Below are 27,710 nucleotides of genomic sequence, written 5' to 3'. Positions count from 1 at the left end.
TGATTATTTTGTGTTTCCTAACTGATTCTAATTGAATAAAATATTTGAATTTTGAACCCTGAATTAATATTACAAAACTGCGATCTCTTGCAATTGGAATCCTTTATAATTCTCACATTGAATGCTTAATCTATATTACAAAACTTAAGTTTGCTAAATCTCAATCAATCTGAATTTTAAATTTAGTTTACTAATTTTAATCCTGCCGTTTGAAAATGAGCTCAAAATCTGGATTCCGGATTTAAGAACGATTTTTGAATTTTACTTTCAGATATTAATTCCTATTAAAGGCGGATTTGTTTGTTTTTGATCACCGCACATTCTTGTGGTCTTCTTTAAATGATGTTTTCGGTTATTTACGACGAAAAATAAAACTTCTGTTTTTTTACGTTTCGGCTTACTGAATTTCAGCCATCCTCAGAAAAACTATATTTAAATTTAAAGTTTATATGCCATTTCATTTTATTTAAATATAGTTTTTCTGAGGATGGCTGAAATTTAGTAAGCCGAAACGTAAAAAACAGCAGTTTTATTTTTCGTCGTGAATCACCGAAAAACATCCAGTAAAGAAGACCACATTAAAGGCGGAACAAATATCGAATTCTTCTTTTGTCATCTCCCCCCTTCTATATTAAAATTTGAGGCTTTGAAATTTGTTCAAAGCGTTGAAAAAGCGAAAATCAAATAGTAGGAGATGGGAATTGTATCATCTTTTGCATTCGAAATATTTTAAATTTTCGATTTAAAATAACTTTTTTTTCGATTTTTTGCAGCTTTTGTCCAATTTATTGAAAATTTGGTTTTTTTTTATCCCACCCCTTATGATTTTTCAACTCCAAGTGACAAAAGAAGGACTTCGAAATTTTCCGGCCTAATTATGAACAAAAAAAATGAAATTAGTATCAGGGCTCTCAGCCTGAAATCCTTCAGTTTATTTATTCGAAGTTCAACTTGTGAATCTAAATGAAAATGGTGAATGATGAAACATGAAACTGACTTAGAATTGGAGCTTAGTCATCTTATTATTCGATATTCGGTACTAAATTTTTATCGTGAGAAATAAAAAAAAAACTGTAGTAGAAATATGCAACATTAAAAAAATAAAAAATTTTCTTGATGCTTACGTAAAAAAGAGAGCAGAACTTTTAAAAGTTTTCGGTGTAATTTTTCAACTTTTTAGTTATTTTTATAAACTTTCAGAATTTCGATAACTTGAAAAATTTGATAATCTTTGTCATTTTTGCCATATGTGTAAGTCAGCAAGTTTTGCCATTTCGGGCATCTTAGTCGAAGTAAACAAAATAAATGGGGAAAAATTGTTTTCATTTTTGTATTGGAATCTCATCCTCTTGGATGATTCATCCCTAGAAGGGCTATATTGTGATTTCTGTCGTTTTGTCCAGTTTGTTATGTCATTTTTACCATTGTTGTCAAATAACTCCTTTTTGCCATTTTTTTTATTCTGACGTTTATCGTGTTCGGAAGATTTAAGTCATATTTGTCAGTATGTCAATTTTCATAAGTTTCCGTTTTTTTGCCATTTGTTTAAAGTTGTAGTTTTGGTTTCGTCATTTTAATCAACTCGGTCAGTTTTGTAATTTATAACAAGTTTTGCCAGGGTTTTTTTTAACAGTTTTTTTAAATGTTTTTTAATGTTCATTTTATAATTAAATATCTTATGTTTTTCTTTATTTTGGATCTTTCTGTAATCTTTTTCTCTGTTGTAATTGCGGTTACTTTATTCATTTCTATTTTTTTAGTTTTGTTTTTATGACTTTGTTTTGTCAATTTGGTAATTTTAATCATTCTTGTCATTTTTGTCTTTTTTCCATTTTCTCTATGCTGTCATTTCGGTCATTTTTTTTGCATACTCGTAATTTTATATATTTTTGACAAAATTGACAAACATATAAAAAATAATAATTTTGTTATATTGATTAGTGTTAAAATGATAAATACTAGAAGGACCGGCAAATTAAAAATAGCATTTTGGACCGTGACCAGTCGAAATGACTGGTAAATGGAAAACAATTTATAACACAATGTTCTTAAATATTTTTTCTGATATCATTTTATGATTCCTTCGATAATGTTTTTGTTATAAAATGGAAAAAAATAACCATGGGTACACGGAATCACCTCATTTTCGCATAGTTGACGATTGAGTGTATGTCATAAATTGAATATTTCAAATTATTATGAAAAAAATCAAGCACATTATCAAACATAGTAGAAAATTATATTCAATAATTATACACTGAACCCAAAATCACACTTAAAATACACTTGACGTTTCACTTAAAAGTGGGAGTTCAGTGAATTTCTTCATTTCAAGTGGCTCATGTACATTTCACTTACCCGTCACTTAAGTTTCAAGTGACCGAATCAATGATCACTAACTCATCACATAAGTTTTAAGTGACTGCCACTTGAATTTCCTTTGAATGTCAACTTACTTCGCCGCTCACTTCAATTTCATTACAGAGCAACTATGAAGCCATGGTGGGAAATCTTTGTTGGATGTAAGTTGTGATAAATTTTCAATAATCAAAATATTTCAATTTAATTTTTACTTTTCTTTCTGTTCTTCAAAACAGGTTTCGGAAATGCTTCCCGATGGTATTTTTTCTGAAATTTTCAAGTACAGTGCAAATAAAAGTAAGTACATATCACGAAAAAAAAACCTCGAAACATTATTAATTTTGTTTTTATTTTCAGAAAATGTTAACCAAAATTTTGGGAAAAAATCGAAAAAGTGGATGAATACTTCAAGTCAAAACTTTGATTTGAACCCATTAATAAATTTGTGAAAAAACAATGTATTTTTTTCGAATTCGCAAATAAATAAATAATTGTTTTGATTAAATGAAGTTTATTGATCATTGATATTCCGAAATTTTATCTTAAAATCACTATTACTCAAAGATTTAATAGACCTGAGCATACATTTCATATTCACTTCAGGCTCACTTAGAATTCACTTCGTCACTCACTTGAAATTCACTTGACCAGTCACTTAAGTGAATATCACTTGACGGTCACTTAAAATTCACATGAATTCACAAATGGCGAAAATTCACTCCAGAGGTCACTTAAATTTTAAGTGAAAATTATTTTCAGTGTAGGTGTTGACCATGGGTGCACGGTTTCACCTCAATTTTGTCGTAGTAGATATTTTCTAGCAGCCATTGCTCTAAAGTTTTACATGAGTGCACGGATTTGCCGCCATTCATCAAAAATTAACTGGTTTTGTATTTGTACAAAATTGATAGTTTTAGAAAATTTGCAATGTAACTGAAATAAGTTTCTCAGGTAATTCTCAGCACTTCAGTTTTCTATTATTCAAAGTCTAAATAAAAAAAAAAATAAAAAAAACAAGCTTCGGAAAAAATACTGTAGATAAATTACGAACCGCTCAAAAAAATTACTGAATTCCAAGGAAGCTGAAGTTAGAAACTATACGTTGCGCACAAGGATATATATTTTTAGTTGTTTTTTTTTTTTAGAACAAGACCCCAAAAATGTTAAAAAAGTAGTGTAATAATCATAATTTTCAATTAATGAACCGTAAAAAATTAAATTTGATATTGTAGGTTTTGTAGCATAATTTTCTATAAGTAGAGTATAAGTAGAACAATTTACCATGGGTGCACGCCATCCACCGCCATTGATTCAAAATTAACTTTATTACATTCTAAAGGTAAAAAATAACTGCTTTTATAAGTTCGAAAGAAAATTTCTGTTATCAACAAGATTCTTCACTATGAGTGCACGGATTCACCGAATTTTCATCAAAGATTGGGCTTATTGAATATTTTTGGAAAAGCGTTCAGACCAATTTTTACTATATCAAACTCGAAACAAATTTGATTCGACAATCTGAGTCTAAATTTTAAATTTCAATGCTGAATTTCGCGACTAAATTTTTGCTAAACTCTGGATCTAAGACTAACATTGGAATCTGATCCAAAATTGAATTTAAGTTCTAATCTGAAACTATTCATGTAATCTTGTGAGTTATAGACAAACTGAAGAAATTCAACCGATATAGCTGTATCCTTCAGTATGAAACACATAATTATGCTCTTCAATTCCAGTTATTTTTTTACATAAAAAGTGCTTTGATTAGAAAATAGTCCTACGTAACACGTGAACAAATATAGAAAGCGACGAATTTTCTATTTTGAAGAGACCATCCCGAAGTCAATTCAAAGCTCTCTGGAGCCACCATTTTCCAAAAATCAATCCGCCAATGACTCAAACTGAAGTGTTAATAAACTACGGCAAAAAATTCACACCGACGGGCAAAAAATCAGGATACAGACCCGAAGCTGCACCCAATTAATTGTTCGTCTTCAACAAAAAAACAACAGATAATTTTAAAATGTCAAAATCGCAAACAACAACCAATTAAACGTTAAAAAAACCAACAGATGGCAGTCAGACGAACGCACGAACGAAGGATAATTACTTGAAGAAGTTTTTGAAAATATTCCCGGGCGAAAGTTTGTTGGTGGAAACGACGACCGTTGGATTGTTGCTGCTACTAGTGGTGGTGTTATTGGTGTTGCTGCTGTACGGTGGTGGTGAAGGTTGTTCTGATTCAGTAACATCGTTGTTGGTTGAGGAAAAGTGGAGGCTGCTGCTGCTGGCCGCCATCGGAGCTACACTCTTGGCCAGGATCGTTTGCTCCTGCTGCTGCTGCTGTGGCCCGGTTGCGGTGCCGGATTTTGAGCCGGCCGGCTGCGCGAGTGTTGCTGCTGATGCCTCTTCCGCTTCCGGCTGTTGCTGTTCCACTTCCTGTTGTTTCTGTTGTTGCTGCTGCAACTGTTGTCTCTTCTCGTTGAGTGACGAGAGAAATTTATTACGTTCGTTATTGATCTTGGTCTTCTGGGCTTGTTCAATGTATTTGCGATTGAGTTCGAACAGGCTGTGATTCTTGTTTGCAGTCGCGCTACTATTGTTGTTGTTGTTGTTGTTATTGTTGTAACCTCGGCTGTCATTATTACTATTGTTGTCGTTGTTGTTGAGGTTGACTGTAGCTTCTGATTCTGTCGTGTGACTGATGCTGTTGTTGCTGTTATTGGCAGGTGTGATGCTGATTTTTTTTATTGTTGTAGTTTGGTTGATGGGTGACGTCGTGCGTTGATGGAACAAAATTGATGATATTCACGCGTCACATTTACACAGAACCACAACAACGTATGTGTGTGAACAACAGACGGACGGACGAATGGTAATTTTTTCGTTGGTGAACGACAGTTTTTCAACAAAGTTCGACGATTGTATGATGATGGAAATAACGATAGTTTTAGAAATGTAATGGAGTACAATGTTGTTTTGAATGGGTAGGCTTTACAATTCGAATAACAAGTGACATTTCGCTAAAGGAGTTATTAAATTTTTATCTCTGAGAACGACGAAGTTGACAGAAATTTTCAAAAATTTTAATTTTTAACATCAACCCAATTGATTTGATAGAAAACTGCGAAAAAATAATTGTTTTCGGAACTTTTTCCTTTAGTTCCACTTCAATTTGGACAAATTGCGAATGCTGTTTGGATTTAAAAATGCATCAAATATCTTTCAACGTGTGATGATCTATTCATCAGACGTTGAAATTTGTTAGCAGCATTTTGTAGTCCAAACAGCATTCGTTATCTGTAAGTCAAAATTTTAATATCTAGTGATAGAAGCAGAGTTGCCAACTGGTGAAATTAGAAATCAGGCTATATCAGGCAACGTTAAAGTAACGGAAATTTCGCTCAAAGTGATGACCTTTTTTATGGTCATCGATCCACATTTTCACTTTTTCTCTTCAGTAGTGGTACCTAATCCAGTTCCTTACTACCAATTTTTCACCACATTCGCAAAAATCAAGCAAAATGAGGCAAATTTTCAAAAATCAGGGATATGCAATGGCCTATCAGGTTCTCAGGTTGAGCTTCGAAAAACCGAGCAAATCCTGTAAAATCAGGCACATTGGTATTTCTGCTTATTCGTCCTCTACTGCGCAGAAAGAGGATTCAAAGGTTTTTTATATATCTCGATATGAAACACTTCAGTTTTAATATTTCTCATGCTAAAATTACTCATGTTTTAAAATCTCCCGTTATATATATTTCTCTTTCTAATATTATTGTTTTACATTATTATAATAAACTCTCTTTTATACACTTTTCGCCACTCTCTATGCGCAACATGTATGTTAAAGTATTTTTCTCTTTTTTTTTTTTTTTCAATTATGTCTATTTTATATTTCTCTCTTATTTGATTTTCTCTTTGCGTTATAGTTTCCTCTCATTTAATTTTTCTGTCTGTTTTCCTTTTTTTGATTATTTTTTCAAATTCCTATCTTTTTTATAATTCTTTCGTTTCATATTTCTGATTCCTATTATTCTTTATTTTTTAAATTTCTCTTTTTTGCTTTTCTTTTTTTTATTTCATTCATTGTAGTTTGATTGATGGATGACGTCGGTGAACATTTTTTCCTTATTTATTTTTTAAATTTCTCTATTTTGAATTTCTTTTTTTTTATTTCAATCTTTCTTAATTTCTCTTTCTTTATTTCTGTTATTCATAACTCTATTTTTATTTCTCTTTTTTATTACTTTATTTGTTTATTATTTGTATCTCTTCTGTTTTATTTTTTCCTATTATTTTTATTTCTGTTTTTCACCTTTTCTCGAATATTTCTCCCCTTTTCAAAAATTTCTGTTTTATCAATATTTTTCTTTTTTTTTTCAAACATTATCCTATTTTTTCAAATGTTTCTCTCTTTTTGATGTTATTTTCTTTTTTAAATTTGGTCAAATAATTCTCTCTTTTTTTTATTTCTCTATTTTGAATAATTCTTATATATATTCTTATTTAACATATTCTTTTTTTATATATTCTTTTTTATATACTCTTTTTTATATGTTCGTTTTTATATATTCTTTTTTTTATGTATGTGTAGTTATGTTTAGTCTTTCAATTTCTCTCTTTATAAACATTTTTCTGATTTATTTACTTCTCTCATTTTATGTTTGTTACATTAATTAACGTCATTTCATATTTCTCTCGTGTTTTTATATCTCCCTTTAATTTTTATATTTCTCTTTTTCTACATTTCTCCCTAACTTATAGATTTTTTTAAATTCTCTTTTATAAACTTTTGAAACTTCTATATTTTTTTCTTTATTTTTCTTTTCTTCTCTTCATTTCACTTATTTTCATATCATTCTCATAATTTTATCATATTGCTCTCATTTTTTATATTTCTTTCTTTTATTAATTTCCTTTTTAAATATTTCTCTCTGTTAAATATTTCTCTCTGTCAAATATTTCTCTCTGTTAAATATTTCTCTCTTTTTAATATTTCTCTCATTTCCACATCTCTCTTTATATATTTCTCTCTTTTTATATTTTTCTCTTTTTTATATTTATCTCTTTTCCATATTTCTCCCTTTTTTTATTCTTCCCTTTTCTATATTTTTTTATATTTCTCTTTTTTAAATATTTCTTTTTTTAAATGTATCTCTCTTTTTAATTATTATCTCTTTTTTATATTTCTCTTTTATTTCTCTCTTTTCATTTTTATCTCTTTTTACGTTACCCTTTATACATTTCTCTCTTTTTATATTTCCCTTTTCTATATTTCTCTCCTTTATAATTCTCTCTTCTTTATATTTCTCGATTTATTATATTTCTTTTTTTTCATAATTCTCTCCTTTTTATATTTTTCTCTTTTTTATATTTCTCTTTTTTTATATTTCTCTCTTTTTTATATTTTTCTCTCTTTTCTATTTCTCTCTTTTTTATATTTCTCTCTTTTTCATATTTCTCTCTTTTTCACATTTCTTTTTTTTCATATTTCTCTCTTTTTCATATTTCTCTCTTTTTTATATTTCTCTCTTTTTTATATTTCTCTCTTTTTTATATTTCTCTCTTTTTTATATTTCTCTTTTTTTTATATTTCTCTCTTTTTTATATTTCTCTCTTTTTTATATTTCTCTCTTTTTTATATTTCTCTCTTTTTTATATTTCACTCTTTTTTATATTTCTCTCTTTTTTATATTTCTCTCTTTTTTATATTTCTCTCTTTTTTATATTTCTCTCTTTTTTATATTTCTCTCTTTTTTATATTTCTCTCTTTTTTATATTTCTCTCTTTTTTATATTTCTCTCTTTTTTATATTTCTCTCTTTTTTATATTTCTCTCTTTTTTATATTTCTCTCTTTTTTATATTTCTCTCTTTTTTATATTTCTCTCTTTTTTATATTTCTCTCTTTTTTATATTTCTCTCTTTTTTATATTTCTCTCTTTTTTATATTTCTCTCTTTTTTATATTTCTCTCTTTTTTATATTTCTCTCTTTTTTATATTTCTCTCTTTTTATATTTCTCTCTTTTTATATTTCTCTCTTTTTTATATTTCTCTCTTTTTTATATTTCTCTCTTTTTTATATTTCTCTCTTTTTAATACTTCTCTCTTTTTTTTAAATTCCTTCCTTTTTTATATTTCTCTCTTTTTGATCTTTCTCTCTTTTTGATCTTTCTCTCTTTTTTATATTTCTCTCTTTTTCAAACTTCTCTCTTTTTTATATTTCTCTCTTGTTTCTTTTCGAATTTTTTGCTTTAAAAAAGAAAGAACACGGATTGTGAGATGTATGATAAAAAAAAGAAGATGGAAATATTGATACAAATTTGAAAAACTAAAAAAAAACATCAACGTACAAAAGAATAATTTAAAAAGAAAGATACTTTCAGATAGAGAACCAAAAAAAGTGGTTCAAAAAGACGAAATTCTGTAAGGAAAAACCTCATAAGCCACCTAACTTTCGTTTAATATTCTCTATTACAGACATCAATAAAGAATATTTGAGTGTTGGTAAATATCCAAGTTTTACCAACGATTTCAAAATACTTCAGCGTTCGCTAACTTTCTTAACGTCTCCTCGCGAAAATGTCACTTGTTTCTGTTTCGTCTACCGGGATTTTTATTTCTCGTAAAGCACATGGGAATGAACATTGTAGAAAGGCCTTTGGTTTAACTGGCCTTCCAAGCACTCGAAAGCGTTCGAAATGGTTCCCAACCCCAAGAATTGAGATCATACGGACCTCTTTAAGCCTTTCTTTAACATTTTGAGAACTTAAACAACACCTACCTTCGGATTTGCTGCTGCTGCACCGATGACGAGGTGGTCGTTCCGGTGGGACTAGTGGGTGGGGACGTCGTCGACGATTGTTGCTGGGTGGTTGCGGCACTTCCGGTGCTTCCCAGGACCAGATTGCTGGTTGCTTTCCTAAAATGTCAATGGAGAAAGGTTAGTTCAAATTTCAAAATTGTAATTTTCATCGAAAGAAGTCGGTTGATAGATATTCGTTATTGGTTTGATCAAGCAACATTTCCAAAAATAAAAGCTCTTGCTGTGATTTACAATCCTTGAAAAATTCAATCCAAATTAGGGAATTAGAGAGGAAAAAAAACATCATTCCGTATGAAAACGATAGGTTTTAAAAAAGCTCGATCGTGTGATAATGAAAACAGCAACGATTATTGGACATTAGACATATCAGTTAGAATGAAAAACTAAAAAAAAATATAACAAAAAAAATACCTTAACGTTCGATGATCCTTGAGTGATGCTGACCTTTGTATCAGATAGTTGGTGGAGGCGGTCTTCGCAATCGTGGCCGGATTGGCGTTGTTGTTCGGCAAAATGGGACAGGAGTTGGCCTGTATTCGGGCCCGCAGTTCAACGTACTTTTGGTAGAACCTGGTTTGGTGGTATTGAGACATTCGCCGCGTAACCGGAAGCGATGATATTGGTTGGTTTGTTTTGAGTGTTTTATTTTGGATGTGAGAGTAGTAGTAGTAGTAGTAGGAGCAGGTTGTAGTGGTCATGAAAATGGTGGTAGTAGAGCGTTTAGAAAATTTGTTTGTTTTTGTATTTGGGGTATGGTGAGCACAGACGGATCGATGAGTGATTTGGGGAATGGATTATTTGCGCAATTCACGATGTTTGTGTTTTCACGATGCAGTTGAGTAATGAATCAAAACAAACGGTTAATGAGTATGAAAATGAGACATAGCACTTATGGGTAAACACACAGAAAAACACACATACACTAACAAAAATGAACGCTTTTCAATGATGGAAAGTAACCTGAAAATAATTTCATCCGAACTTTTTGGAGGCTCTAAATTGACCAGAGAAAGAGCAAATATATTCAAATTTTTGCTTACAGTTGGTATCAATGTTGATTTTAATACTTTAAAAAATAGGTTTTAACGATTCGGGAATTAATGGAAACTCTTTTATTTTATTTTTTCAAGTATTATTTAAGTCTGAAAAAACTGTTTTTTTTTTTCAAATTACTAGGTTTTTTTACAAAGTTTTATTTATTTTTACGACTTTTGATCTTAGTTTTTACCGTCTACGGTATTTTTAATCGCACAAACAGTACAAGATTCATAATATCGCTCTCAATTAAATTGAAAAGGGCAAACATATTGTCGACCCCTGCAAATTTGCCTTATCATCGATAACAATGTTTCTATTCTCGATCATAACCTTTTCATGATTGATATGAACTCGTAACTTCTACCGACAAGAGGTAATTTCAACGGAAGAAAGAGTAAAAGATTTATAATATCAATAATAACACCAATGAGCTGATCTAATTTTATCGAATTTTTCAAAATGTGTACAGAATATCGCCAATATTCCAAAATAAAACGTGTATAGGTATGTAATTTTTATCTACGTACAGGTATTTTTTACCAACTGTCTGTAATTTTTAACAAACAAGGTTAAAAATAATAATATGATTATTGATGTATTTCAGTTTGATGCCACCTAATTTATTGAAAAGCTCTCAAAATATTTTTGTAATTTTGACTTATACTATGAGTCAATTTTCAAAAAACTATCGATAGTTGTTTTAGTGGAACTTGAAAAAGATAAGAAATAAAAAGACTATGGGTAAATTTTCCAGATATCTTTGTTTTTGGCAAAACGACTACCAACAACTTTACTCGACAAACTATCAAAGGTCAGTACTTTTGGCCGAATCATCGATAATTATCATCAAAAACTTACTGTACCTAGTATTTTTACTGGACGAACCAAAAAAGATAGAAATTTTTACAGAAATTTTTACTTTTCATTGGATTTCTTTTGATCAAATTTGTATTGAATTTTCATAAAAAAAACCTAAACTTGAATTGCCAGTAATTTGCACCGGACCATCCGTGAAATTTCCATAATATTAATCGTAAATTAATTATTGTTATTAAAAATTCGTCAATAAAATGTGGGTTATTTGTACCAATGAACTGAATTACTTGTACCGAATATTTGAATGTTTGCAATACTTCCAGTACTGTTGGTCAAAAAAAACTGTTTCATTAATTTTAATCCCCTACTGCATGAATAATGTAACTGAACTTTTTTTTCGAAAAGCATTAATTTTAAAATATCCAAAGTATCCAACTCTACACTCCAAATTTGTTGATGGATTAAATTTACTCGATAGCAACAATCTGGACTCAGAGCTGATGTCAAAACCTCGAAAACTAATTCCAAGTTCAGAATTCAGCTACAGTTTTTCAATTTTTTTTTTCAAATGTTTTTAGTAATTCATTTCTGAATACTGAATTTTTAATAAGATTTAAATCATTTCAGAAATTCTGGTTCCTTCGAAATTGTATTTGTGATTTCATATTTCGGATTATGTATCCACCAGCTTAGAGTTCTTGATTTTCGGTTGGAATCATCACTAAAAATTAAAATGAAAAGCCGTGTTTGAAATTATCGTTTAAATTTGGTTATATATTTCCTTCGAAATATGATTCATGATTTTCGAAACTCATACGCATTTTTTTACATTAAGTTTGTATTTTTCCGAGTATAAAAAAAACAACTTAGCATTTTGAGTTTTTGTTTCATATTCAGATTTAAAGTTCATGAACTTTATTCTAATGCAAAATTCTAACATAACAAAGCGCTAGAAAAAGGACTATCTGTGTGTTTGTTCTTTCGATCTCTTCCAGTTAGTAAAATAAAAATATGGCTGATTTCTCCTCCGATTCCCCTATATTTTACAAAAAGTTAAGAAAAAGCATGTTCGGACTTGAAAATTTTGAGTCCTAACTTGTGTGATTTTTTGTTCGAGGAATCGAATTAAGGCTGTTTGAGTAGTTCATGGTAAAACGCAAACAGCTTTCATTCGATTCGATTCTTCACACAAGATAGATCTCATTTGATTCAAAATTTACGAAACCGAACATGTTTTTTTCAAAAAAAAATTGAAATGTGTAGGGGAATTCAGAGTTAAAACAGCCATAAATCAATTTTCCGATGCGTGCGGTTGCTCAAACAGCCTTCATTCGATTCCTCGGAAAAAATCACACTAGATAGGTCTCATTTGGATCAAAAATTTTATGTGTTTTCTAAGTTTTAAAATGTATATAGGGGAATTCGGGGTTAAATCCGCGATAACTCCATTTTCCTAAGCGTGCGGTGACTCAAATAGCCTTTCTTCGAACCCTCAGAAAAAATTACATCAGATCTCCAATTGATTTAGAATTTTCAAGTCCGAACATGCTTTTTCTGAACTATTTAAAAAAAAAGAGGAAAAATGAGGGTAAAACAGCCATAACTCCCTATTTTAAAGCTTGCGGTGGCTAAAGCAGCCTTCATTCGATTTCTCGAAAAAAATCACACAAGATAGGTCCATTTTTTGTCCAAAAATTTCAAGTCTAAATAACCTTTTTCCAGGATAATTTACAAATTATAGGGGAATTAGGGGTTAAAAAGGCATAATATCTCCGTTCGTAAGCTCGTGTGGCGTCTAAAGCTATGTCCAATCGATTGTTGGAGAATTTTCACTTAAGTTAAATATATTTCCATTCGTTTCGTTCGTCTAGAAGGGAAGATATTGAATTTCTTCGCGATTTAAAACTTGTTTGTCCATTCTGCACTATATCTCTGAAACTAGAATATCTATTTCAAATCAGTTTTTTTATATATAGGTTTCCTGGTTCATCATTTTTCATTGATTTCATTCAAAACTGTTTTTTAAACTTTTTAACACCGTATCTCCAAAATAAGAGGTGATAGACAAAATCACCCAAAGATTCTATTTCAGGGCGCCAAAATATTCCCAAATCAGTTATTCACATATATTTAGGCACCAAAAATGCTGTACCCCTATGTGTTTGATCATTTCCAACAAATTTTCCAGTTAAAACTATATTTTTTGAGTGATGCAAAAAACAATGCTTGTAATACGGAATTATGTTCATTAAGTAATGTCGTGAGAGGGAATACTATTTGAATAAGCTTGTAATATTCGTATAAAATGACAAAAAAGTGACATGGATTTCCGAGTCTTTCACGAAGAATGATGATAACAATACGATGAAAAAAGTGCTTTTAACATACCTAATTTCATAAACATTACATGAAAAAATTTTGGTTGTAGTAAAAGCAACATGCATGTAGTCTTTTCCATTCCTGATAAGGTGTAATATAATAATTTCAGATATATTCTTTGTTTCTTGAAATACTATTTTGAGAATTTTAAAAACACCTTCGTTTTGGTTCTCTGTTTTTTGATGAGAGAAATTTGGCATTGAAATTAAACATTGAAAATATCAGTCACCTATTCTACATGGCGACCGTCAAAACTGGTTCAACACGCTTGTACTCTACAGAATTCCAACCGATTCAAATGAGAATATGGATATAAAAATTTCATTTTAATCAGAGGACGTCGGAAAAACTTCACTGGTCGATTTGTGGCGAAATGCTACATTGTATTCAATCATCATTGAAAAGCGTTTCATAAAATGGTGGAAAAGTGTGATTTAAAAAACAATCTAATCCACTCGAAGAAAGATTAATAAAAATGGGTGCAACACAAAATGGTAACGTGTAGGTTACTCAAAATAAAGTTACATAAACAGGAGGGACACTCACTTTTCGTCATTCTCGAAACTCTGGGTCCGCCGCAGGATAACGTCCGGCTCGGTTGGTTGGTTTTCCTTTTCCGGAACTTCTGCAACGAGATCGAAAACAAATATTAGAATGGATCAGTGGTGTTTTTTCTTTCTTTCGTAACTCCGATGAGTGAATGGGGATTGATTCTAATTTATGTGTGGACAATTATTTTAGTTCAAAGGGTTTTTTAGGGGTCTTCGATTTCTGTACATGTGCTTCTTTTTGGATGTGTATACTCGAATTCTTTTAGCGCAAATGCAACAAACGAACGGATTTTTTTCTTTTAATGAAAAACATGAACGAACAATATAATTATTTTGAGCTGCTAAGGGGGTGAGTGAAACGAACGAAATGCAATCTACAAAAACAAAAGATCTTGAAACGGCCATTACGATTTCTGCTAAAGCTGTGATTATTGGAAATGCCATTCTGTAGCTTCTGCAGGTATGCTTCCTGCTGTTGAATCGCATCGGCCGTAGGAATCGGAGTAGCCGCAGGACGAGCGCGACGCCAGGGAACAGGTGATGCCGGAACTGGTGGAGCTGCTGCTGCTGCTTCAACTGAAGGTGGTGATGGTGCTGCCGCCAAGATTGTTTGCTGTGGTTTCGGAACGATTATCTGTTCCGTAACCGGAACCGGAGTCGGGCGGGATATGATGGCAACAGGTTTGGTGGTTTCTTTTGCGATGAAAGTTTTGATTGGGCGCAACAAATTTTGAAACCGAGAAAGAAAACGAAACGGTCAAAAGGCGGGCGCCAGTGGTGTTTTGAGGGCCAAAATTTCAAACAACAAACGAACTCGAACTTCCAAAGCACTTCTAGCAATTCGATCAGTAAACTGCTAGTAAAATGATTAAAAATAATAGTAGGTGATTCTAAGCCAACAGCATTTAAAAAATAAACTCGAGCAGGATGAACAAAAATAACAACTGGTAGTGTAGCTGATATGCTGTTTTCAGGATGAACTTTGAGAGCGATTGTTTTAAAATCGAAACAACAAACTGATGGAAAATGGCAATAAATTTACTAATCATCAAACGGTAAATTAAGTTCAAGCTTGATACATGATTTTATGAGGATTTCGAAAATCGTGTAAACGAACTATGAATGAGCACTGCTTCGATATTGGAAATGGCCTATTTAAATACATATATGAATTGGAACAAACACAATATGACAGATTGCTCAACAAATATAAATCAACAAGTTTATTAACCCTAATCCGCTCTAGAGGATCAACATGACACCATTGGAAGTTTTCGGCTTGTAACTTCATTTAGGGGCATCCAAATTAAAAAAAATCTTCTGAGATCCTCGATGAATTCATGGAATTTTATATTATCTTCTATACTTTTCTAATCGACGCTCTCTGAAAGCACTGATCTGAATTTTTTTTTTTGGAAACCGGCTGTCCTTCGGAAAACCTACTCAATTTTTGGCCAAAATTTTTTTTTCGAGAAAACACCAGATCTCGACGTTTAATGCATTTCGAAGTCATTTGGCATCGAAATTGAAAATTCGATTTTCGGAATTTCCTTTGGTGTGGGTGGATTTTTCAAATCCCTAGGTTGATTTTGGACCAAGCATTTTTTTTTTTCGTTGTTAACACTAGATTTCAATCCTTTATGCATTTTTAAGTAATTTGGCATACAGATTAAAATTAAAATTTTTCCGATTTCTTTTGATTTTTTTGACTTTTGAGGGTAAAAAAACCGTAACTTTGAGCACGAATCAAGTCCGATTGAGCTGAAAATTTGCACAGGTCAGTTTTAGAGGCCAATCTTAAAAACGTTTATGGTCAGTTTGTGGAATTCGACATAACTCATTTGGCAATAAACGATCTACAATAAACAGAAATTAGTTTAGGTTTTGCCGAAAACTGAGTTCACAATTGATTGCTCTGCTCATGTTAAACATTGCAACGAAAACGTAAATTTAAACCAAATACTTTCCCGAATGTTTGAATATACAAAAAGATAGCTGTTAAAACGATCATATTTACATTATAAGAATCGGTCCTCCCTGTTTAGATACAATTCGTGCATACTTGATTCCGAATACCAAATTTTACATACATCTTCTAAACAACTAAAAAACTAATTTCTTTCCCTAGAACGAATGAAATTGATCAGGAGCATGTTTATGATAAATGCAAAGCCATTTTCAAGATTAGCAAAGCAAGTATACGGCCTTCTCAAGCAACTTCAGGAAAACCAATTGAATTCAGCGTATTGTTTTCTTCAATCCAATCATCACTATTACTGGTCTCATGAAGGAATTTTGAATTTTAACAACAACAGACCAGCAGAGTAAAGTAAAATGGTGCATCGAAAATGGGACGAATATGCGTGTTTGTGTTGACTTGAATGACTGACTGACTGACTGACTGACTGACTGACTGACAGGTTCATAATTAGATGGCCAAACGGCAGAACCACAAACGAACAAAAAAAAACGAGTTGAGCGAAGTAGTAGGTTGGTAATAATAGCTGCAAAACTGCAACACGGGCACGTAGAACGTCGAAATTCTGATGTACATAAGAGGTGTCTCGGTTCCGTGCAAACATAGCGAGCAGATACAAGTCAAGATGATGGCACCATCAACAACTGGTGGTCTACCTGTGTCGGATTCTGATAGGCTGCTGTCGGCGGAGGAGGTTGTGGAAGAGGACGACTCGGAAGACGAGTACGGTTCCGAAGAGACGGTCGCTTCCGGTTCCGATTCTTCGTCCGGTTCTGCGGTCTCCTCTTCTTCTTCTACGTCTTCTTCCGATTCTTCTTCTTCTGCCTCTTCTTCAGCTTCCTCTGCCGGTTCGTCTGCTTCTTCGGCTGAGTCCGATTCTTGCTCTGCATTCTTCCCGTCTCGATCACTCCCGCTCCCATCGTCCGGTTCGTCATCCTCTTGTTCCGAAACGCTTTCACCTTCGTCGGCGGCTGCTGAATTCACTTGTTTTTAAAAGTGGGTTTGAGTTAAACATACAGTGCTCAAATCATCAAAAATCCAAAACAAATTGAAACAAAAAAAAAACAAATCCAATAAAACCAAAAAAGAATGACCGGTCGCATGCGCCCATGCGCAGAAGTTGGTTGGTAGAAATGAGACAGTTCGTCTCTTCTACTAGTAGTAGGTAACCTATATATGTGGGAAAATTTTACTGGTAAAACTGCCGGGAGCGACCAACACTCACCTTCTTTCTCTTTGCTACTGTCGATTGGTTTGACCTCAACCCGGATGACCTTGGTGGGTGTTTCGATGCTATTTTCGATAGTATCGGTGATTCTGCAAAGGGAAGGAACTCGATTTAAAGGTTTGTTCAATGACTTCCTTAAAACTATTTCTGACCTTTGACTAGCGGGTCGCCGCTTGGGCCGTTTGTGATTCTTCCTAGCTTCATCCAGCAGTGAAACGATATCCTTCTGGGCGATATCGATCGCGTACTGGCCGCTGTAGTTCTGGATGTCGATATCGACATTGGCATTCAACAGCAGCTGGACTGCTTCCTTTTGGCCCCAGTAAGCTGCCGCATGAAGTGCCGTCCATCCATCTACGTCCTGTTTGTCAAAGTCTCCCCGACCGTCCAGCAGCAGACTGAGTACTTTCAGGTATCCCTTGGCAGCGGCCACATGAAGCGCCGTGGCTCCCGTTTTCGGGTGCGGTTTATCACAGTCTGTACTGTCAGTTCGGAGCCATCGTTTGGCATCACTGAGCATGATCTTCTCCTCAATTTGCCGCGCTTCCTCGCAATCTATGCCCTGTTCATCGATGTGACGCTGAATAAGATCCTCCATGGCATCGGAACAGGCCAAATCCAGGGCCAGCTCCCCGTCACTGTTGATCGATGCCAGATCCGCCCCATTTTCTATCAGGTATCGGGCTATACTGAGAAATCTAAAACAGAAATACAACAAGATTAAAAATTCGTTTACGCAATTTATTTATAAAAAATATTGACTTACCCACAAGATGATGTGGCGTGCAGCGGGGTCCAACCTTCGTTGTCTTTCCGATTTACATCTGCACCGTTTTGTACCAAATATTCGACCATGTCCAGATTATCATCGATACACGCCTGTAAAAAACAAAAACAGAAAAAGAAACGATTAAAATTCAATTTACAAAATCCTTCAAAAATATCCAAATGTTCCACAATGTAATTATGCTCAGAGAAAAAAACACTCGTAAAATTTGAACACGCAATTTGCGCGGAACCCTGGAAACTACAGAAGAAAACAGAAGTGTTTCTAAATATAGTACCTATCTTAAAACAAACCGACCGGAGCCAAATGGAAACACTTTTCCATCGGTGGCAAGGGACCAGGGGCACAATTGACTTGTGACCGCACCCAAACCGATCATTTTTGCCACCAACTGACCGACCGACCGACCATCTTTTGGAGAAAATATTAAGTGGGGACAACGAGGGGTTTCCCAAAAATATCGTCCGGTTCGGCGATCTTAACCCACCAAGGTCAATTGTTTCCTCCTGCTCTCAAGTGGGGTCTGGTGCGAGATTTTCAATTCGGGAGGAGCTGGATGCTTAAGTTGCGGAAATTAATTTTGAGACAGGGTTAAAACGCTCATAATTGCGATTTTTCTAAGACGATAAGAGACATTCAAGTTTAGCATATTTAGCATATTTCATTTTTAATAATAGTAGTTTTCAAGTAACTTAGAGAGTGGAAAGCAAATACTGAACTAGTGCATAATTTCAATCTTAACACATTGCAGACCAAATGCGAGATAACTCATTTTTTCGATTGACGCAAGTGCGCTTAAATTTGAAGCATGACTCAAATGTGATTCACTTTATTAGGAAACTATACTCTACATAATTGTGTACAACACTTTCGATAACTCAAAGATACCTAATTTGTAGAATTTTGTCCAGTCGTTACTGAGACAGAGAATTCCAAAATTTTATGTCGTTGAACCTAGATTTTTTCGCAGTCCTTTATATGTTAAAAAAATATTGATAAATCAGAGAAAATAATTTTTGCCTTTTTTTTTCCTTTTTTATAGGAATTTAACCCATAAAAGTCATTCTTCCTCGATTCTTGTCCTAATAATTTTTACTTTCCATTGAAAAAAAAAACATTTTTTTCGCAAATAATATCGTAAGAATTTTTGCAGTGGTTTCATATAAAACACTTACGGTAATCAACTTTATGTCAATAAACTTGATTCTTATTTTGATCTTTATTCTAATTCTTTATTTCATCCTGGCCAAATCGAGATTTAAATCTGAATCTTAATTCCTAACCTGATCTTGATCATGTCTCAGAGCCCGATCTTGATCATGTTCCTGTTAATAATCCTGACCCTGATTCTACTCATGAACCTGATCCAGATCTTAACCCTAACCTAATTCTGAACCACATTCAGACTCTAATTATTACCCTTATCATGATCCTGGTCCGTATTCAGAACCCTAACTTAGATCCTCATCCTAATCATGATTCGGATCCTAATTCTGTTCATGTTCTGGTCCTTTATCCGGGTTCTGATTGATAATCGAAATCCAATCCTAATTTTTATATTGATCCCTATCCTGATGCTTATCTTGATACTGATCCTAACCTTGATATTGAATTTGTTCCTGATATAGGTTTTGGCCCTGATGTTGATTCAAACTCTGATTCTGAACCTGATCCATATGTGGATCCTGACCATAACCCTCATTACGAACCTGGTCCTTATCCGGATCCTTTTTCTGATCGTAATTCTGGTCTTGATCCTTACTCTGATTATAATTCTGACAGTTATTCAGGACCGAATTTTGACGATGACCTTCATTCAGATTCTAATCCTGATTCAGATCCTAATCATAATTCTGATTCTGATTAACAATGCCTTTTCTGGCAATGAGTAAGCGAAAAAAGAGCTTTTTTTGTTTTGGGATATATTGTTGAATTGTGAGCACTATTTTCAGGATAAAAAAAAATCGAGTGTTTTCTAGGTTGTCATAAAAATAAGTCGTAAGACAAAAAGTAAGAAATTTCCGAGATTAGGCTTTTGTTAAGACACGGAGCACCTTTTTGTCTTTTTTTCAAAAAGGTATAGTTATCGGTCGATTTTTATTCGTTATGGTACTGCTATACCACTACATTCGACACTTTATATTTATATTATGCATAACAGTCCCATGCCGAATATATATTTTTTCAACAATCATGCTTTCAGAACCTTTGATCGAATTATTTCTGAGACCAAAAATTCAGCCTTTACTCCAATCATGAGCTCTCCATATTTCAACGTCATTGGCATGAGAAGTGAACACCAGCGGCGATGATTGGATTTGAGACCGTCGGCATTAACCTTCCAGCGCAACCGAATTGCGTATGACTGAAGCAAACAGAATAGAAACGTTTTGATGTCCCTGCCTATCCAATCACAAGATAAAGGAGGATGGAAACAATGAATGAATGAATTGATCCACTCGGTCAATGATGTGGGTGTATATGTAACACGGCATTAGGAAAACTACAGAGAAAAAAAGTTGTCCTTGTTTTGAACCACTGTGCGTGTGTATGTAAGCAGGCAGTAGAAAAACGAAAAAAAAAACAGTTTCCCCTTTTTCAATTCCCTTCCCCGTCATAAGACGATACCGGCAAACCCCCGGTGGCTATGATAATCAACCCTCGTATCTGCCACAGGTGGTATACTGGTTAAGCTGTCGGATGGGCAAGAAGAAGATATCAAATCTTTGTGAGTTCGATTCTCAATCCCATAAAATGTTTTTCTTTTTTAGCTCGCATGTTTGCATGTGGTCCTGTAATAAGCTCTGATCGGCTTTGGAATTTTGCAATCCCTTCTTTGTGTGTACTTTTGTTTTAATGAACAATCATAAAGGTGCTTTGGAAAGATCGACAAGCTGATGCCAGGGTGTTTTGTAGCGCGACAAGTAGGAAATCCGATAAAAATATTGTATTTTCTCGGTTTGAAGCCATGATTTCGGGTTTTAAGCATAATAGTTCGAAGATCCGTCCGAATTTGTGATATTTAATATTTTTTACAAGCTTCAGAAGCTTCAAAGAAATTTGAGCGAATTGACACACATGAACCTGCAAGAATATGCCAGAACAATACAAACCTAATTTGATAAGTGTTACAGGCAACACTGGTGCATTTCATCATTAAAAAAGTTTTTTTGAAAATCTCTCTATAAGAATGTCGAATTTGAACCTTCGCACTGATCGGTAGATTGATGAGAGAAATTTTAAGTTTAAAGGTTTTTTTTTGCTTTATTCAGTCTTCCTGCCCTGGCACGTAGAAAACGAACAAAACCAAAACAAAGTGTTTTGATATTCCCGGGAGAAACAGAAGATTCCCTCTGGTGTGAAACAGGGTCTTCTGGAACCTATCCGATACCGTAAGTATTTACATTTTTTACACGTTCACAACAATCGTTTAAAAAAGGATCCAGTGCACTTGTGTACTATAAACAAAATTACATATTTTGACTAAAAACTCTAAATTCGCTGTAAATATAAGTGACATCAGAAAAATTCTAATTGTTCTGATGTTCATATATCCTTCTGAGAATAAAAAGTTTTTCTTATCAAAGGATGAGGGGATATTGTTATTCATCTTACTTGAAGTTTCACTCAATTAAAATTAGTTTTCTAAGATATATGTGAATCCCAGGGTTGCTAGCGAATTTTCGTTTTGAAATTCCAGTTTTTCCCGGTTTTTCCCAGGTTTTTTCCCGGTTATAAATGATGATTTTTCCGTTATTTTACTTCCGATTTTCCGATTTATACTCGTTTTTGATTTAAAATCATGGCGAATAAAAAACATCAATATAAAAGGCTTCAAATTTCTAATAATTGTATCCCAAAACTTGTTAACCGATTAGAAATCATGGCAAACACTTCGGCGTCTTGTAACACGTAGTCTTTTCGTAGTTCTAACGAACTGGGCATCTATTCGTTGTTTTGCTCCACAATTTCAACAATTTTGCAAGAAAAACTCCGGTTAAATTGATCTTGAAACTATAATGTAAGTACTTTTCAGCCAATATCAATTTTCTAAAATTTCTATAAAGTTCTAGAAAAAAAAGTATAATTTTTATAGAAATATGTTAACAATACATCGAAACATACTATAAAATCAACTTGAATGGGGATATGTCTTACAAAACTTAAAATCATCAGATTGCCGGAAAATATTTAGTTATTTTCTAAATCCAGTTTAATTTTTTTTTGTACAAATCCAAAGACATGTTTTTTTTAAATTTCAAACAAAGCAATGAATAACTGTAGTAATAGTCATTTGTACTAAAGATTCGTGAAAATATAGAAACCATGTATAAAACAGGGCTGAGGTTTAATTGTTTGAGTGTAAGATATTAATTTTTAACAGGGTTAAGACCTTAGATTTCGGAAATTATAAGCAAAAGCTTAACGTAGAATGAATTAAAAACTTAACACTTGCGATGTAACGCTTCCTTCCTCAGACCAATGAAAACGAAATACACAACAACAACAACATTGAAAAACCAATATTTTTTCTGATGATCTCTTTGATGCTTAAAAACGTCTCACGCTGTCAAATTATTTGCTTTTTGCATAAAATAATTTTTTTTTAACCTCTTCAAGTGAGAGTGTAATACCTCCATAAGCTAGAGTCGTTTTCCTGACTAGACCAAGGAAGTTAGAGAAAATAACACTTTTGTACCATATTGAAACTTACTCAGAAAACTTCGAACTGATGCATCAACTGGTGTCAGGTGGATTTTAATCAAATAGATATTGAATAGTTGAATTCCTAGATCACTTTAATTCATTTGTATGTTGCTGACCCTCTATTAAAGAGAACCTGGATGAGTTAGAAACCTCTTTAAGAGAGGAAAAAATTACAATTTTGTGTTTAGTTTTGTCGATAATAGTTTCATTATTAAATAATTATCATTTGAGCTATGCTTGTAAGTGTAGCACACTTGCGGATAGCGAAAAAACGAGATTACTCATATTGCTCCGCAATTAGTGATAACATAAGATAAAATAAGCGATTATGAGATAAATCTATATCGAGACTCTCAAAAATACTCTTAAATTTTGAAATAATTCTAAAAATATTTTTGAAACTTTGTGAAAAAATTTCAAAAATGTCAATTTTTCCGGTGAGGTGCCGAAATTCCCAGTTTTTTCCGGTTTCCCGGTGACGTGATGAAATTCCAAAGTTTTTCCCGGTTTTCCCGGTTTTCCCGGTTCGCTAGCAACCCTGGAATCCGTTCATATTTAATTGGGACAACGCGAACTATCACAAAGCAATAATTTTGTAGATAAAAATTAGAAAAAATGAACTGAAAATTTTCACTATTTAAAATCAGTGTATGAAGGTTCACTCCTATTATGTCCTTTCATGTCCAAGCACTATTTTGAGACAACTCTGCTTATTCTGGATGACATTTAAAAAGCTGATTTCCGCTTGGTGTTGTTGTTCACAGTTTAACTTAAAACTCTGTGTATCATGAGCTCCAGTTTTTATCATTTTCGTGAAAAATAGAAGCATTTCCCAGGAAAAGCACAAAAATATCGTGCACAAATTGTGTACTATTCCCAACATTTCGCTGAGACAGTTGGCGAAAATGGAAGAAGTAAGCATTGGAGTGGTCTGAAATTCTATTCGGAAATATGGAGAGTAAAGCAACTTCCTGGACAAAAAAAATGGGCCAAAACCGGGTCCGGTGGACAAAACTTTGGACCCGAAAGACATGCGTGCTTACGCCAGTAGGAACTCTACCTCAATTCAGGATGTGGCAAAAAACGTGGATTCCTCTCAGCACTACCCATCGTACCAAAGTAAGATAGGGTCTAAAGACATATCGGTAGCAAATTTTGAACAGGGCGAATGCGCCAAATGTAAACAAACTAAGTTATCAGCTGGGTGAAAAAGTACGTTCGAAGTCCTACATTTTGATTATACAAAGTTCTAAAGGATATTTGGTTTTTGAGAGATAAAGGAAACAAAATAATATTTTTGCTGGGGGCTTATGGAGCTGTCAAACTTTGAACGCGTTTTTCTCGAAACAGCGATGTTGGCGCATTCGCCGTATTCAAAATTCGATACCTATATAAGAGGCAGAAGAAGCCTAAGCCGAGTCAAAAACAAGCTGCTTCTGTCAAACCAAGAGCCTTCAAGTTATATGATTAACTGCTGTGTGGCAAGATTGATAACAAAACGCTTCCGTGTGACCAGTATTACACTGTTCGGGATGGCTACGCTAAAGTATTGACGAGATGAAGACATCAATTTTTACAGAAAAATTCTGTAAAAAACTAAAAAGTTTGGTGAGCCATCATATGTGATTGGGAGTGTCCGATAGTGCCTGAACCCTCATATGCTGTCCATGATCCGGAAGCATAATCACCCAGTCATGTTTCTTCGGATTTGGCATCAGTTCACTATTTAAAAAACACGATAGCTTGATACAAATCCAACAAAGTCCAGATAATACCGAAGGAGAAAAATCCGCCAAATTACCCGCAAGCGAGACCGATTGAAACTTTTTGGGCCCATACCATATTGTATTTGAGAAAACATGTGAAGCCTGAAGTTTCTTTCAAAATCTTCGCAAAAGACTGGAAAAAAGTAGCCGTAATCAGTCTTCGATCAACAACACAATTTTATTGTGTTTTGAGAAGTAAAGAATGAGGATTGTAATGCAACTCAAATTTTGAAATTTGGTCCACTCTATCCCGAGATGATCGGGTTTGAATATTGAGTGCGATTTATTGAAAATGTTCCAAGTTTAGGTTAAGTTTAAGGTACGAAACTAAAACATAATTTGTTGGCAAAATACCTCCGAAATAGCTATTGCTCATTATCTTTCAAATGAGATCAGAAGATTTGCAATATGTCTTAAGACGACTGAGATATGAACGATCAAAATTTGCATGTTTTTAAGCGGATGATCCCAAACTTTTGGCCAGCAGTGTAACATATTGCCTGAAAATGACTCAGAAAAGGTCATATTTTTCATTTCCAGAAAAACTAATGTTAGTTTTTTTTCTTTTAAACATCTTCCAAAAACCTCCTGATTCTCGTCAGTTTCAAAATTTAACACACCGAAGAATGATGCATCGTTATCCGAAGTCAATTATCTGCCACAAAAGCAATTACCATGGAGCCATATTCAGAAGTCGATAAAAAATAATAGGTACCTATTTGTGTAATTTGATTTTTCAATATTTTATGGTTTTTTTAAGTTTGCCATTTATTTTTTATTATTTTCTGTTCATTAATTTTCTTAGAATCAGTGCATCAGCACAACAATTTCTACAAACTCCTTTGCAACAACTAATCTTTCACAATGAAGTATTTTTGAACCCATTCAGGTTCTGAGTCAGATTTACGTAAGTTACTGCTATCGATGTTTCATTAACAAAAAATGTTTATTGGTTTTTCCAATTTATCAACAGCGTGTTCAAATATTTGGGCATTTATTTGGGAAAATTTGAATTTGATTTCATTTTACGTGCTTATCATTTTCTAAGAAAATCTCTAATCAAAATTTTGTTTCAGCTGTTAGTTGCGAGTACTCAGATTCAACGCAACGGAATGTACACCGGATTTTATTCATCATAGTAAAACAAAAAGTGGCGCCATCAAGAAAGTGTTGATACTGTTTATTGCGTTTGTATTTCTTTTTTTACTCTCTACAATGTTTGCCTGCTGAGTGAGGGAGAGGAGATAGAATCGCGAATGAAAAACGACAGACGGCGTGAATTTATGAAGGCATCTCTGCAGCTCACCAATGAAATTATTGAGAAGTATGAACTCCAACCAATAAATTGTGTTTGAATATTACCTGAAGATTCATCTCAGATTTGAAGCCACTATTATTTTGAAAGATTCTTTGCGATCAAAGAAGAATCTTTAAGAATAAAATGTGTGTGTTCAGCGGCAATTTAAGCCGGGCAGCGGCGGCGCTAGCTATTTGCGAAGTTGCACGCAAATGTGAGATAATATTGCCGCGCGCCGCCCGGTTGCTTTTTATTGTTATGATGCGCAGCGCAGTTTATTATAACATTTACTCACATCCCGGCGAGATTCAGAGAATTGTTTGTCACTTCTCATCCCCGGCCCGCCAATGAAAGATGAATGGGCAAATGTTTACACGATAAGAATGATTTCGTATGTTGATTCTTGTTACTTATTAAATGTTTAATTTTTCAAATCTAAAAAAATGGATTCGAAACTGAAAACAGTTGTTCTTGAATGAAAACTAACTATATATTCTACAGTCTTATTTAGAAACTCAAATGCGTAAGCTTTCGTTTCAACGCTGCCAGTCGACAAATATCACGATTAAATTTTCAGCCTCAATAAAACATTGTGTTTATAGAGTCGCGAACAGCAAAATTATCCTGTTTTAGTCACGAGTAGGCATACTGGCGTCAAAGCCCGTTCATTGACTTGCCACTTGCCTGGTGACACATCGGCTGGTTGGATGGAGATCCAGAATCTTCACCATTTTGGAGCACAAAAAAAAAAGAAAACAAAACATTTGCGTGGTATTGACGATGTCAATTCCGGTAGCCGTTCTGACAAACATTCGAAAACCCGATTTGAGCGCTTTGTAATCGTCAATAAATTTTCTTTTGAGCTGAAACTGGACAAAACGGCTGACTGTGTTTGGGAAGCTTTTGGCTGGGAGTCAGTAATTTATTGCTACATTCTACCATGAAAAAAAAGATACTGGGTATTCTTATAGCTAAAAGAAAAATTCAAAATATCAGTTTTGAGGTCCAAGAATTTTACTCTATTTCAGCTGTTGGAAAATGGTCTTGAATTGAAGAAAACTCAAAAAGAGTGGATACGATCAACCTTAACCTTCCAAAGCTGTTAGCAAAATACCCGTTTCGGGGAAATTTGACTTGTAATTTGTTGTTATTCCCGTGGCCTCAAATGTTGACTGATTTTTATGATATTGCATTCATTGTGTAGGTAATTTATTCTAAATTTCTAAATATTTTCAAATGAAGTGAATTTGTCCTATTCTACTAGGTTGTCTGTAGTTGGTACCGAATGAAAAAAGTCCCAAAAACCATTTTATTTTTCAATTGCTTATAATTTCTGACAACTTTGCAGTATTTGAGTGCGTTTTTGATTTCTGGAATTGTTAGGAATACATCTATCCGACGACGTATAAATATACGGGGGTCCAATGAACATTTTGACCGCTATTCCGGATTTTCCAGTAGAAAAAAAATCTAATTCAAAACAAAGACATCCAGTTTTGTCTTAAACTCACTGTATCTCATATCTCAATAAACCGCTTTTCCAAACTCTAATTTTAGTTTTTTCTCGTTAACTTGATTAACATTTTCATAGAACATATTTGAACTTTCAGAAATCTCAGTTCCTCAGTATATTGGAATGATGATTAAGATGCTTTGAATCTGCGCTTCGGGTCATATTGACCCGAACGGCTTTGGAGGGTTAAGTAGATCTGTTAGAGTTGCAGGAGAAAATTTGAATAAATAAATATGAGTGAACTGGAATTTTTGTCTTGTGGCGTCGCGTCGTTATGTTTGTCCGCCCATTTTTGAAGCCTTATAACTTTTTATCTCAACTCTTATCGAAATGCAGTCTTGAAATGAAATATTTTTCATAATTTAAGAAAACCCATTTTTGAAAGAAATCGGCCGACGGGAACCAAAGTTATTGATAAAAAACTGGGGCGGGATTATGGAACTCGAAACAATCGAGTTTCG

At 33.5% G+C, this 27,710-nt stretch overlaps 1 protein-coding gene across 14 annotated transcripts in view; it reads right to left on the bottom strand.

Moving 5' to 3' along the window:
* Positions 1 to 27,710, bottom strand: part of LOC129757385 (protein phosphatase 1 regulatory subunit 12A) — a 211,625-nt gene that overhangs the window by 95,254 nt on the left and 88,661 nt on the right. For 3 of the 14 annotated variants that reach the window (XR_008739689.1, XR_008739677.1, XM_055754594.1), the window contains exons 3-11: positions 17,946 to 18,058; positions 17,332 to 17,877; positions 17,177 to 17,268; positions 16,608 to 16,934; positions 14,382 to 14,666; positions 13,969 to 14,047; positions 9,601 to 9,759; positions 9,148 to 9,285; positions 4,472 to 5,098 (exon numbers count right to left, since the gene is read on the bottom strand). Coding sequence is in view for 1 of the 14 variants with exons in the window: in XM_055754594.1 (XP_055610569.1) it covers positions 4,472 to 5,098; positions 9,148 to 9,285; positions 9,601 to 9,759; positions 13,969 to 14,047; positions 14,382 to 14,666; positions 16,608 to 16,934; positions 17,177 to 17,268; positions 17,332 to 17,877; positions 17,946 to 18,058 (2,366 nt within the window). In the remaining 13 variants the exon portion in view is untranslated. The remainder of the gene's footprint in view (positions 1 to 4,471; positions 5,099 to 9,147; positions 9,286 to 9,600; positions 9,760 to 13,968; positions 14,048 to 14,381; positions 14,667 to 16,607; positions 16,935 to 17,176; positions 17,269 to 17,331; positions 17,878 to 17,945; positions 18,059 to 27,710) is intronic. The other 11 variants (XR_008739678.1, XR_008739679.1, XR_008739680.1 and 8 more) reach the window with 11 other exon arrangements.

This window comes from Uranotaenia lowii, chromosome 3 (genome assembly GCF_029784155.1).
Source record: "Uranotaenia lowii strain MFRU-FL chromosome 3, ASM2978415v1, whole genome shotgun sequence".
Lineage (NCBI taxonomy): Eukaryota > Metazoa > Arthropoda > Insecta > Diptera > Culicidae > Uranotaenia > Uranotaenia lowii.
The sequence above is the reverse complement of the archived record's forward strand: the minus strand, read 5'-3'. Positions and strand labels throughout refer to the sequence as shown.